This window comes from Balaenoptera ricei, chromosome 20 (assembly GCF_028023285.1).
Source record: "Balaenoptera ricei isolate mBalRic1 chromosome 20, mBalRic1.hap2, whole genome shotgun sequence".
Taxonomy (NCBI): Eukaryota; Metazoa; Chordata; class Mammalia; order Artiodactyla; family Balaenopteridae; genus Balaenoptera; species Balaenoptera ricei.
In genome coordinates, this window is record NC_082658.1 from 19,163,081 (window position 1) to 19,176,413 (window position 13,333).

Here is a 13,333-nt window from a genome sequence, read left to right on the forward strand (position 1 = left end):
AATGGGCATTTCATGTCATTAATACTTTGAAAAACTGTGCATAAGTGGTTGAATCCAACATATTCCAAGTAAGATTTTCATTTTGTAACTGTAAAATGCCTAGTTTCTGTTACAAAACAACTGATGTCAAAAACAGTTATGATGTTCTTATTATGATGTCAAGAATCATCAATTTGAAGTGGGTAATAGACTTAAATGTGAAACTTAAAACAATCAAATTTCTAGAGGAAAACACAAGAGAATATTTTCATGGCCTTAGATAGGCAAAGATTTCTTAAGCAGGACATAAGGTGCACTTAATCCCAAAAGGAAAAAAAGTGATAACTTAGTCGTCACTAAAAGCAAGAATTCTATTTATCAAATAGATTGAGAAAATAAATAAGCATGTTACAGACTCAGGGAAAATATTTGCAATACACATCTGACAAAGTCTATGTTTCTAAAATTTTTTTTAAATGCCTACAAAATCAATATGAAAAATACAAACAATCCAACTTTTTAAAAAAACGTACAGAAGACTTACAGCACTTCAGGAAAGAGAATATCTAAATAGCCAATAAACATACGAAAAGGTACTCAACATCATTATTCACCAGGAAAATACAAATTAAAACAATGAAAAACCACCAGAATGGCTAAAATTAAAAAGACTGACAATAGCAAGTGTTGACAAGATGTGGAACAACTGGAACTCTCAGACATTGCCAGTGGGAGGGTAAACTGGGTCTACCCACTTTGGAAACTGTTTGGCAGTATGTATCAAAGCTAAATACACACCTACCCTATGACCCAGAAATGCTAGTCCTAGATATACATCCAAGAGAAATGAATGTATATGTCCACCAAAAGACATGTATAAGAATGTTCATCATATAGACAAACACTGGAAACAATCGAATGGCCATCAACAGTACAATGTATAAACAAATTGTGGTATATTCATACTATTCAATAATAAAAGAGAATGAACTACTAATAAATGTAACAATATGGATGGGTCTCAAAGGTATGTTGAGCAAAAGAAGCCAGACACCAAAAAAGTACCTACTGTATGATTTATATGGAATTCAAGAACAGGAAAACTGATCTATGATGACAGAAGTCTGAATAGTGCTTTACTTGGGGGTAAAGGGAGGTTTTATAAATGGGCACAAGGGAATCTTCTGGGGTGATACAAATGTTCCCTAACTTTTTAAAAAATTTATTTTAGGGGCTTCCCTGGTGGCACAGTGGTTGGGAGTCTGCCTGCCAATGCAGGGGACACGGGTTCGAGCCCTGGTCTGGGAGGATCCCACGTGCCGCGGAGCGACTGAGCCCGTGAGCCACAATTGCTGAGCCTGCGCGTCTGGAGCCTGTGCTCCGCAGCGGGAGAGGCTGCGATAGTGAGAGGCCCGCGCACCGCGATGAAGGGTGGCCCCCGCTTGCCGCAACTGGAGAGAGCCCTCGCACAGAAACGAGGACCCAACACAGCCATAAATAAATAAATAAATAAATAAAAACTAGTAATTGGCCACATAAGATCTTTAAAAAAAAAAAAGAAAAAGAAAATTTCAAAATAAAAAATTTATTTTATTGGAGTATGTATAGTTGATTTACAGTGCTGTGTTAGTTTCTGGTGTAAAATGTTTCATACCTTGACCTAGAAGGAGTATAGGTAAAAATATATATAGGTAAAAATTAATCAACCTATATATGTAAGAAAGGTATACTTCATCGTATAAGTTACTCCTTAATTTAAAAAAAATCTATTGAACACAAACATTTTCAAATATCTAAAATCCCAGGGGAGTTCCTTGGCAGTCCAGTGGTTAGGATTTGGTGCGTTCACTGCTGAGGCCCGGGGTTCAATCCTTGATCGGGGAACTAAGATCCTGCAAGCCACACAGCGCGGCCAAAAAAAAAAAAAAAAAAAAAATCCCAAGCCTTAGAAATGCAATTATAGCATTATCTTCCCACTTTAAAAAAAAAGTCTGAATTTCAAGGGTTTCTCATGAGTCTTCTATAGCGTCTTTATAGATTATATCTATACCAACCATCCACTGAATGGGCGCCATATAAAAATTCTGACAGGAAATTTATTTACATGTTATGTACCAAATAAATATGAAGATATTTTCAATGATAGATAATTCTTCAATCAAATTTTCCTGAGAATTGAGATTTCAAGATCTGTTTCAGGACTTCCCTGGTGGCGCAGTGATTAAGAATTTGCCTGCCAATGCAGGGGACACGGGTTCGAGCCCTGGTCTGGAAAGATCCCACATGCTGCGGAGTAATTAAGCCCATGCACCACAACTACTGAGCCTGTGCTCTAGAGCCCACGAGCCACAACTACTGAGCCCACATGCCACAACTACTGAGCCCACGTGCCACAACTACTGAAGCCTGTGCGCCTAGAGCCCATGCTCCGCAACAAGAGAAGACACTGCAATGAGAAGCCCGAGCACTGCAACGAAGAGTAGCCCCCACTCGCCGTAACTAGAGAAAGCTCACGCGCAGCAACAAGGACCCAACGCAGCCAAAAATAAATAAATAAATTTATTTTTAAAAAAAAGATGTTTCAATTTTGATCTTTGATTTTTTTTCACTAAACTTAGGCTACAGATAGTTTGTGTCATTCATCTTTGGAAAACAAAAACAAACAAAATCTCTCGATCCACATCCACATTTCTCTCCAGCAACAGCCCCACTTATTTCTCCGCTTTACCTCCTAGCTAAACTTCTGGGGGAAATGGTCTATAACAATGTTTCTACTTCCTCTATTCCCATTCCCACTTTAACCTTCTTTCAATTTGGTTTCCATCCCCACAGCTCCGCAAAAAAACACTTTTGTTAAGGTCACCAGCAAGTTTTATGTTGCCAAAGCCAACCCACACTTTTTGTCCTCACCTTACTTGATTTTCCAGCAACATTCAACATAGCTAACCTCCCACTCCTTCATGAAACACTCCCCTCTCCTGAATTTCTGTTACACCACACTCTGCTGGTTTTTCACCCCTCTTGCCGTGCTGTTCCTCTCATGCTAGCCCCTCCTCCTCTATCTGACCACCTAAATAAGATGCTTCTCAGGGCTCAAACCTGAGCCCCCTTCTCACAATACATTCTCTCTTTAGGTGATCCTAATCATTCCCATGGCACTAAATATCATCTATGGGCTGAGGATAACCAAATTTCTATCTCTAGCCAGACCTTTTATTCAGAGGAGAGGTTCACCAACCCTGCCCCGACCATTATTCTCCATTTTAGCACTTTCCTTCATAGCACGTCAAATAATTTTAATTATTTCATTGGGGATTTATTTGTTTGGGAAGCTATCTTCTTCATCTGACTGTAAATTCCATGAGGGCAAAAGCACTGCTCTCTTGTTCACCATTGTATTGCCAATATTTTGCATACATGACACATAACAGGCATTCAATAAATATTTTTGAATGAGGAATGAATGAATAAAGATTTCTGGCTTTTGAATTATATTGTGTTATAAATGTTGTATTACAAGGTAAGTCAAAATTGAATGTTCTAAAACTTTCATCGCTCAGCTATCTTTTAAAACCAGCATTTAAACAATAAAAAAAAATTCTAAATACATATAAAAAGATGATCCACTACTAATACAACATGTGCTATGAGAGTGAGAATAAGTTTCACTGATACTTTTCAAACTGCGGGCAATGCTTATCAGACTTTAGTGTGCACAAGAATGCCCTAGGAATCTTGTTAAAATGCAGATTCTGATTCAGCAAGTCTGGCCTGAGATTCTGCATTTGTAACATGTTCCAGATGTTGCCAATGCTGCTTGCCCATAGACCATACTTACAGATTAGCAAGGGTCTAAAGGATCCTTGTAAATGATTTATGAATTAAACAGACCCTAACTTCGTGTCTAGTAGATGAAAGGTGATTTTCGTACACATCATCTTATTCAGACTGTGGCTGGTCTCTCGTAGTATAATAAACTTAGAGTGGTTCTCAGCCTTACCAAGACCAAGTGCCCCCTCTTTTAGAAAAAATATAATACCTCTTTACTATCGTAAGTTAAATATAACCTATCCACATATCCAAGTTGTCTAAAAATAAAGCCCTAACTGTAACATAAAGGCGAAATAAATGATAATAAAATAATCTGTATTTTAATATGTAAATGTACCAGCACAATTATTCTAGAAGACATAATAAGAAGGTGGTCAGATGTGTTTATAGAATCATCATGAATGCAAGAGACAAAAAATGCAAGATACAGGCGGCATCAATAATGGCAAAAGTCTTGGCTCCGAACTAAAGAAAGAATCATCTTCTCTTAATTTATATAGTAGTTGCATTCTTAAACAATTTAGATTGTATTAAAACCATGCAAGAATACTTTATGTTTGTACATAAAATGCAGTTAGGTTCTAGCAGTCATTAGATGACATAAAATATTATTAAGTTTCAGAAAAGAGAGAGATTCCAACTAGAATGAGGAACAGCTTCCTAAAAGGCTGCCAGGTACTGATCTGTGGCAAAGGAAGGAAAGGGTCAACAGGTAGGTAGACGTAGCAGTGGTCTCTCCAGTGATATTCTTACCTAAATAATTTTACATGAGCAAATATGCACAGGAAAAAAATAGACTCTGTGGACCAGAAAAAAAGATCATGCTCACCAACCTATAAATATTTTTTATAGACGTGGAGTTGTATCATAGCTGATGTAAAATATAATAGCTACAGTCTGAAAAACTAATTTTTCTAATATTTAACAACTAATCATTTTTCCCATCATCTGCCTTTATTTCTGTAATTAAAGAACCATTTGTTAATGCTCATTAATAGTTGATTATATGCTTGTATACAGTGTAGATAGCACCACAAATGTACATCAGAGGCTTGATTTAAATTTCATTTGACTTTCATGCATATCATTTACCAAATATTAATGCACTGAGGATTATCCATATAAAAATTTATATTCTGACCTAAAAATAAAACTTTTTAACCAACCCTTTGAAAATACTAAAAATTTATAAGTGTGTCATGAGTAAGATTGTGGTTCTGCACTGGTATTTTTTTTCCTGTGCATACTTGCTCTTGTAAAATTGTTCAGATGTGCCAAATATTCTGATATGTCAGTAGTCTCTCAAATAGATAATACTTTGCAAATAAACTGATAGTGCTGTGATACAGAACTCAAATTAAGTAAAATACGTTATTCTCAACTTTAAGAAGCAACACATTTGTTGTGAAGAAATAGTTTACTATGGGAATTGCAGTGCTTCACTGAAACACTGCAAAGAATGTAGCAAAATTTTTAAACAAACCCAAAAGTTAGATTTCACTACATTATTTTGCCCAGAGTAGAGCCGATATTGGATTAGAAAAAGATAATAGTGTTCATCCTGTGGGATTTAGCCAACATTCCAAACTCTTCTATCAAACCTTTAACAGCACCTCTGACGAATTAACCAGCAAAATTAACTAGTTTCCATGTCACTATTTTCTTCACTATCTTTACCATAAAAGCTGAACAAATAAATAGTCAAATGACCAAACACGCAGGCAACTCATTCATTAATTTATTCAATAAATATGACTACAGTCCTACTATGTGCTACGGACCAGGCTGGGTACTAGTTATCACTGGTGATAAAAAGATCCTTACACTTTGGAACTTGACAGTCTAGACGGGGCTACAGGTGTACTAATGACCAAAATAAGCAAGACACCTAGATAAATAATCCTTAGATAATTAAGAGTTAAGAGTAGAAAATACTGTTATGCGCTGTTTCATCAGTGATGCTACTGAAATGTTTTCCATTTCTCTTATTTAAAAAAAGTTTCTTTTATAAACCTACAAATAACCTGATGTGCCAAAAACGTTATCTCTAAGAACACTTGTTAATAAATACAATTTGTGATATGTTGCCAATTCCATTGACATAAGTCAGGAGGCAAGCTGATTTTGAATTTTTGACAATGAGTAAAAAGTACTGCTCCAAAAATGCTTTTATTCTGTTTCATATCCCTTATTAAACACTTAGTTTTTTATATCTCCTAGATGAGACACATATCCAATATAACATGGTATCAACTCCAAATTATTTCTATTTACCCTACACCACTCTGGACTCTAAGAACTTTAATTTTGGATGCAAAAAGCAGATTTCAATTAAGGCTGAAAAAATGATCTCATTCAGGATCACTGGGGATTAAAATATTTTGATAGATTATATAGCAATAATAATTAATAGAGTTATATGTAGATCACTTTTCAAATAATCCACATATAATAGAAATATGATTATTGTTTCATCATTTCATCTTTTGAAAAAAGTGATTCAAAAGGCCTTAGGGTCATCCTTATGATTTCTAATTACTATGAATGTACCAGTTAATGAGAGAGTTGTATTTTTCAAAAGCTTGATAGCAGAGTATACTCTATGTCCTTGTGATGTTTAGAGTCTCTTTTCACAATAATTAATGAATATTTAGCACACCCAAAAAGCATTTCTTGGGCACTTACTACAGGCTGGTTTCTGTGTGAATCACTCAGCTCTTCTCACACATGGTCTAGAACTACAGCTTGAATCAGCAGCCTATTAATATTGGGTGTCTGGTAAAAGATCTACCAATAATCTTTTAGTCCTAAGTAAGTGTAAATATATACATTTATACATTGATGACAAGCTTATAACAATGTATTAAAAAAGGCATCACTGGAAAGATGTATGCTAATTTTATAGCACCATCTATATATCTTACTGATGGAGAAAGCAAATTTCCCCTCATATTTGATCCATATTTTAATGGACTAATACGTGATCCTGAAATCTGCTGATGTAAAGATAAGATTTAGCATTAAGTGATATTCTAGCCTAAAAACCAGTAACATTTTTTTTCTAAGTTTTCTCTTTCTGTTATACCACTTAAGTACTTTAAAATTTTTCTGAGTTCGAACAAAGAATTGCTAGCACCAATCCCTTACTCACAAAAATTAATTAAATAAAAGGCATCACAATAAACATAATGAAAATTACTTTTCAGCACCATTTTAAAAACTGAATGCAACAATCTCTGAAGGTCTTTTATGAACCAGAAACTGTTCTTAGCACTGAGCATACAAAAATAAGACAGAGTTTCTGCCCTCAGAAGCTTAAAGACCAGTGGAGGAATAAACACTTAAATCAATAAATAATTTCAATACAACTGGCAGAAGTGTGCACAGTAAGGAAAGGTCCTTAGCCTAGCTGGAGGGAGGTGATGGGACTGAGTAGAATGACCACCAGGAAAAGTGGTGACCACTTTTCAAAAAATGACCACCAGGGAAAGTCATGAGGAGGTCCTTCACAGTGATAATGCCTCAAAAGAGTCTCGAAAGATGAGTAGGCATAACTAGGTAAAGAATGGGGTGAAATTTTTAGCAAAGACATGGAAGTGTGAAATAGCATATTGGATTATAGGAAGCACAAACGGGAATTTTCTAAAATTGTGTTCTACCTGGACCCCATGGCCTTTCTGCGGCTTTTGTTCCTTTGAATGTTACCATTTCAACCTTCACATGTTCATAATACAGGGCTAGTAAACTCCACCATCTGGAGGCTATATATCTGTAAATCCCAACCATCCAGAGCATAGAAAGAAACCCAGAAATGAAAAATGGCTACCACGAAAGCCATGTGGTGAGAAGCTGACATCAAGAAGGAAACAAAAGTTACACAATAACCTGGGAATATTTAGTGTAGGGGCATTCAGCTCTACACAGTTCAAAACCCCGTGAGAAAATACTATAGAACAATACATTACCTGATGGTCAAAACAGTGAGCCTGGGTCACCAAGATAAAGTTTTCTCTTGTGGACCTTGTTTATAAAGCAGGGGGCTGTGTAATAAATACTCTTAGAAAGATTTCTATCCAATATTGTTGAAATAAAAGGTCATATATTAAATGAGAAATATGCCAATGCCTGTAAAATTCATTATTTGTGAACCACCCATTTCTCAACCATATCAGACAGAAGGGATATTATTACAGCAAAAATAACAAAATGTAGTAACATAAAGAATCTCTGGATAAAAAATATTTAGGATCACAAATTGTGAGAAAAGAAAAAAATTATAGTTTTTGATTTATTATATGCATTAAGTCTTTTCATTTTTACATGACAAGCTTTCTATTTCAAAAGCTTATTTCATCTGACATCTTCACACATAGAAACTCTCAATAAATGTCTGGTAATGAATGAAAAAAATGAATGAATTTTTAAAAAAGATTTTATATGCTGAAGGAATGACTGACTATATAGCCTCACATTTCACAATAAACTATAGCATATTAATTTGACCCCCAAATTAGGCAGAAAATAAAAGTATTCCATAAAGTACTCTACTTGCTTATATTGCCAAGAAATGAGAGGTATACACTATAGGTCAAATTCTAGATTGAGACCAAAATATCAAGATAATATGAAAGTACTTTATTTAAATATCAAATACATGAGCCAGATTAGCCAATCTTGGGTGGTTATAATGAACCAGATATTTTGCTACATCAAATACTCTGGTCCTCAAGGACCTGATGTTAGAATAGCCAAATTCACATCACTAACCTTTTTGTTAATTTTTTGTTATTTTTTGATTTAAGTGTTGAAGTTTTTGCATTAAGCATACTATATAACATCTATCTGTATGGACCTATGAATATAATCTACTCGTCTAAACTCACAACTTATCACTGATCCAATTCTATATTCTACCTCTTTCCATTTATAGTCTGTTCATTCCAAATCAAATTCTACACAAGTTTTCACTCCCTTCTTATTCAGACTTATCTAAAAGCCTTTGTTAGGGCTTTAATATCTTAAATTATGCTATTTAGTTAATAATTTCTTTATTTCACATTAAATAAATGAATTCGGAAGTATTAACATTTACAGAGAAACAGTCCAGTTTCCACTGTCTTACAGTATTCTGTATGTTATTCTTGAGAAGTGAAATGATTAAAACTAGGAAAAAATAGTGTTAAAGTATTGATCTATAACTTCACAAAAACAAATTCAGCAATTCATTTGTAATAATTAAAGCATGAGAATTTTTAAAATTATTTTTTCATAGTGTACAGCAACCTAATTTTTTTCCTGTTCTTGGCCAATGAAATCTTTACATGTTAAAAATTACACGTCATAAACCATTTTTCAAATAGTCAAAGTGCAAATTTTTCAGTTATTTTTAAACCTTGATAATTTTTAAAAACTTAAAACAGAAAGAGTTTTGCATAAGAGAAAACACGAAGTATTATTCAATAATGGTCATTTAAAATTTTCTACATACATACTGTTCATTGACTTATCATTTGGCATTCTACTTAGAGGGAAAAAAATGTATATAAGGGCCAAGCCAGTTTTAAAAAATTATAAACATACCCACGTGCAAATTGAGGATTTAAGACCACAGTACTGCACTCAATTATACTGTGAAACAAAATTTATCTCATGTCCTAAAGTATTCAGTCAAGTTTTAATAACTTCACATACCCTAGACCTAAAGCTGCCAAAGATCAAGGTTCATTGGCAATAAGAGAGCCTTTGATTATTATGAAGAAAATGTCCATGCTATTCGTAATATTTATCAAGTTAACATTTTAATTAGGTGTCAGTATCTCATTTATTAATAGAATGAATACATTTCTCACAAATTCTGATTTTCTGTCACCCCTCCCCCCAACTTGAGATGCGTCTGCCATTTTCAAGGTTTTAGAAATACTTGTTGAAAAGACCACTGAAAAGTTTACAATAGTAGGGTGAAATTTTAATTATCCCAAGGAAGTACATACTAAATAATTTTTGAGAAGCGAGGATAGTTTTATGACTTTCAAAATTAATTCAAATGAAACAATGTGAGCCTGATTTTTGCTTTGAGTAAAGAAGTTATCATTAGAAGATCGAGTTCCAAGGGAACCACAAGCGCCAACACTTTAAAATTTACCTTCCCATATGACAGCCTTTACCCTTAGAAGAAAAAAGTCACCTTTCATTCTAAAGAAGTCACTCAGGTTAGCCTAATTCCAATAGACAGTGAAGCCATGGACGAAAAAATCATACAAAAGGATTAGTTATTCCAACTCAGGTTTGCTGCCATTTCAGGGACACCCCATAAGTACTCTTCCTCTGCAGACTTAGAGTTGACCCCTGACAACCCCTAAGAAATAAAATTGTGGAGAAGTTATCACTGTCCAAAGCTGGGGTGGGGGGGAAGGGGAGCAAATGAGAGATGTATGAGAACCGACACGCTTTGCCCTCTGAAATGCCTCATATTTACTTTTGACAAAAGAAATAAATAGAAGCAAAACCGAGATTCAGAAGGAACTCTCTCTGCTGCGTGCACCGGTAGAGCATTTTAAAGACCCTTTAGAAAAGAAGCGGGCTGGAGGCTCACCTTCCATCTCGCCGCCGGGCTGGGCTGGAGCTGCCGGTCTGGCTACCCGGCCTCTCCACGTGCTCCTGCAGTCGCCGGGACGCAGCGCGCAGCTGGCGGGAGATTCCCAGCGCGGGGAGTCCCCGGGATCCGGCCGCCGCTTCGGCGCAGATTGAAAGGGACAGGAGCCGGCGACTGGCCGGTGCGCGGGGTTACAGCGGCGCTGGCTGGCGGCGTCTTTAAAGGACGCTCACCGCGGAGCGCCGGAGGTACCTACCGCGCCTCCAGCCTCCTTTTGAATGTCAAAGCCAAGAACCCCGATAGGATGGAAACGGTGCGACTGTAAATTGTCTCAAAATGTCCATTTTGGAAGGATGATGGATGGGAGAGTAATATCACATGGCGGGAGGGAGGATCTGGATTGCTTTCTTTCAAGTATAAGTTAAAAGAGGTTCGTCTTAAATTGAGCAAAATCTGGAACTTTTGGTCTAGATTCAGGCATGATAGCCATGAGTGCCATCGATGAGAATTCACTTCATTCGATGTATATGTTTTACTTCTTCAGTTTTTCATTTCACATAATAAAAGTTCTTGGTCCAAGTTTTCAGAAAGTTCTAAGACAGTTCCAAAGAATTTTGGCACTTTCATCAACTCAACTTTTTCATTTTTGGAAGCAATTCTCTCACTTTGTTTTCCCTTCTGGGAACTGCTTGGTTTATTTGCCACCACTCACAAAATACTACACACTCTATTTATGTGTGTTTATTTTCTGCTACCTTGCCTTCCTCCAAATAGGATCTGAAACAGCTTACAAAAATACTTATATAATGTATCAGTGCTAAGGGGTTGGGGAGACACATAAGAGTAAAATTAACTCAAAGATGTTAGTACACAGAGTTAACAACTTTTCCCAACATCCTTGCCACTTTATAGAGGTCAAGCACACACTTGACTATAGGGAGAGGAAAGGGGAAGTGACCACATAATTTTTCAAAAACAGAATTTTTCTTCACACTGAGGTCTAAGGGACATTGTTCAGGTGAGTCCTCATAAAGTTACCCAGTGTGCTGAATTGGACAACATGTAAATGATTCTCAGGAAGACCACTTTCACCCTTGTTAGAAACTTACGTTGTTGATATATATAAATATATTTGAGACTTAAGGTTGGGAGTTTGTGCATCAGCAGGCCATATCAGAATAAACCCACACCTACCAGTTAAAGAACGCATGTTGTAATTTTATGAATTTTAGTTTATTTTAAATATGCCTTGGTATAGGAGATATGTATAGATAGATATAGATATAGGTATATAATTTTTAAATGAGTTAATAACTTGTATTGGCTTTGTTTTAAGATCATGGCACCATGATAGCATCTCTATAGCTTGTATGGGTTGGAGTTCTACAGGATAATATCAATTTCAGAGAAATACTCTAAACACTAGGTCTAATTTTAGTATTGAAAGGGGAAATTTGTTGTTTGTTAGTTTCTAAAAGCAAAAATAGCACATCAAAAGTAGCAGAAGAGGAACTGTAAATTTTCACAGGGATGGTGTAAGGATGAATAGTTATTTGGTTATTAAAGAGTTTTAGAAAACGTTTAGCTTCCATTACAATGTTCTTTATGCTTAGCAATGGAATGTGTTACTACTTTGTAAATAATTAGTTCAGAATTGAGTATTTCAAACTCAAGAGAATGACACTTAAGGGGATAGATAAAAAGTAAACAGGTAAAATAATTTATGCAGTTATTTTGCCCTCAAGGAGGTGGAGCATAAATCCCCACTCCTTAAGTGTGGGATTCACGTATGGGAGTTCGCTGGTGGCCTAGTGGTTAGGATTCTGGGCTTTCACTGCTGTGGCCCGGATTCAATCCCTGGTTGGGGAACTGAGATCCTGCAAGTCACGTGGCGTGGCAAAAAAAAAAGATTAAAAATGTGGGATTCACATAGTGACATCCTTCCAAAGAGTACAGTATGAAAAAGGAGAGGGAGGAGAGTAACTTTATATTACAGAAACCAGACAAACACTACCTCAGCCAGGTGATCAAGGTAACATCAACAATGATATAAGCCATGTTGATAGTTTGTACCTTGATACAATGTGGTGAGTATGGCACTTCACCTCTGTAATTTTCCACCCGTAAACCTGTAGCCCCAGTCTAATAATGAAAAAAGAAAAGCAGAAAAAGTCCAATAGACAGGCATTCTGCAAAGTGTCTGACCAATTAAGGTCAGGTCAATGTCATAAAAACTGTAATTAACTGTCAAGGTCATCAAAACCAAGAAATGTCTGAGGAATTGTCACAGCCAAGAGGAACCTAAGGAGACTTGATGACTAAATGTAATGTGGGACCCTGATTGGGATCCTGGAGCAGTAAAAGGCCATTAGGTAAAAACTAAGGAAATCTGAATCAAGTATGGACTTTATTTAGTAAGGTATCAATATTGGTTCATTAATTGTGAGAAATGTACGATAATTAATGTAAGATGTTAATAGTAAGGAAATAGGTGGGTGTATGTGAGAACTCTTTGTACTATCTTCACAGTTTTCCTTAAATCTAAAACTTCTAAAAGAGTGAATGGATACCTTAAACAAATAACTACTACTCACTTGGTTAGGTCTCTTCTCATAGTATTCAAAGTTGATCACACAGCGTTTACAAGGATCAATTACTTACAACTGGGAAGGTAATAAAACACTGTGGATTTATAATGTACTTTGACTAAAACTAAAATGATAAACTTCCAGGGAATCAGAGGTGATGCCTAAACTTGTCTTCATTATCATCACTTTAAGAAGGGAACAGTTGAGACTAAACCATGAATCTAGACACTGTAACTGACATGGGTGGATCTGACTCACCAAATCACATTTCATGGCTTATGCTATGTAGGTAAAATTAACAGTGACTAAAACTGAAATCACTGACAAAGGTTGCTCCCGGACC

At 35.9% G+C, this 13,333-nt stretch overlaps 1 protein-coding gene across 1 annotated transcript in view; it reads right to left on the minus strand.

Annotated features, from left to right (window-relative positions):
• Nucleotides 1–10,427, minus strand: part of IKZF3 (IKAROS family zinc finger 3) — a 79,830-nt gene extending 69,403 nt beyond the window's left edge. Inside the window, exon 1 of the mRNA XM_059907505.1 lies at nucleotides 10,403–10,427. Within this exon, the coding sequence (XP_059763488.1) occupies nucleotides 10,403–10,409 (7 nt within the window). The 5' untranslated portion in view covers nucleotides 10,410–10,427. The remainder of the gene's footprint in view (nucleotides 1–10,402) is intronic.
• Nucleotides 10,428–13,333: the final 2,906 nt, after the last annotated feature.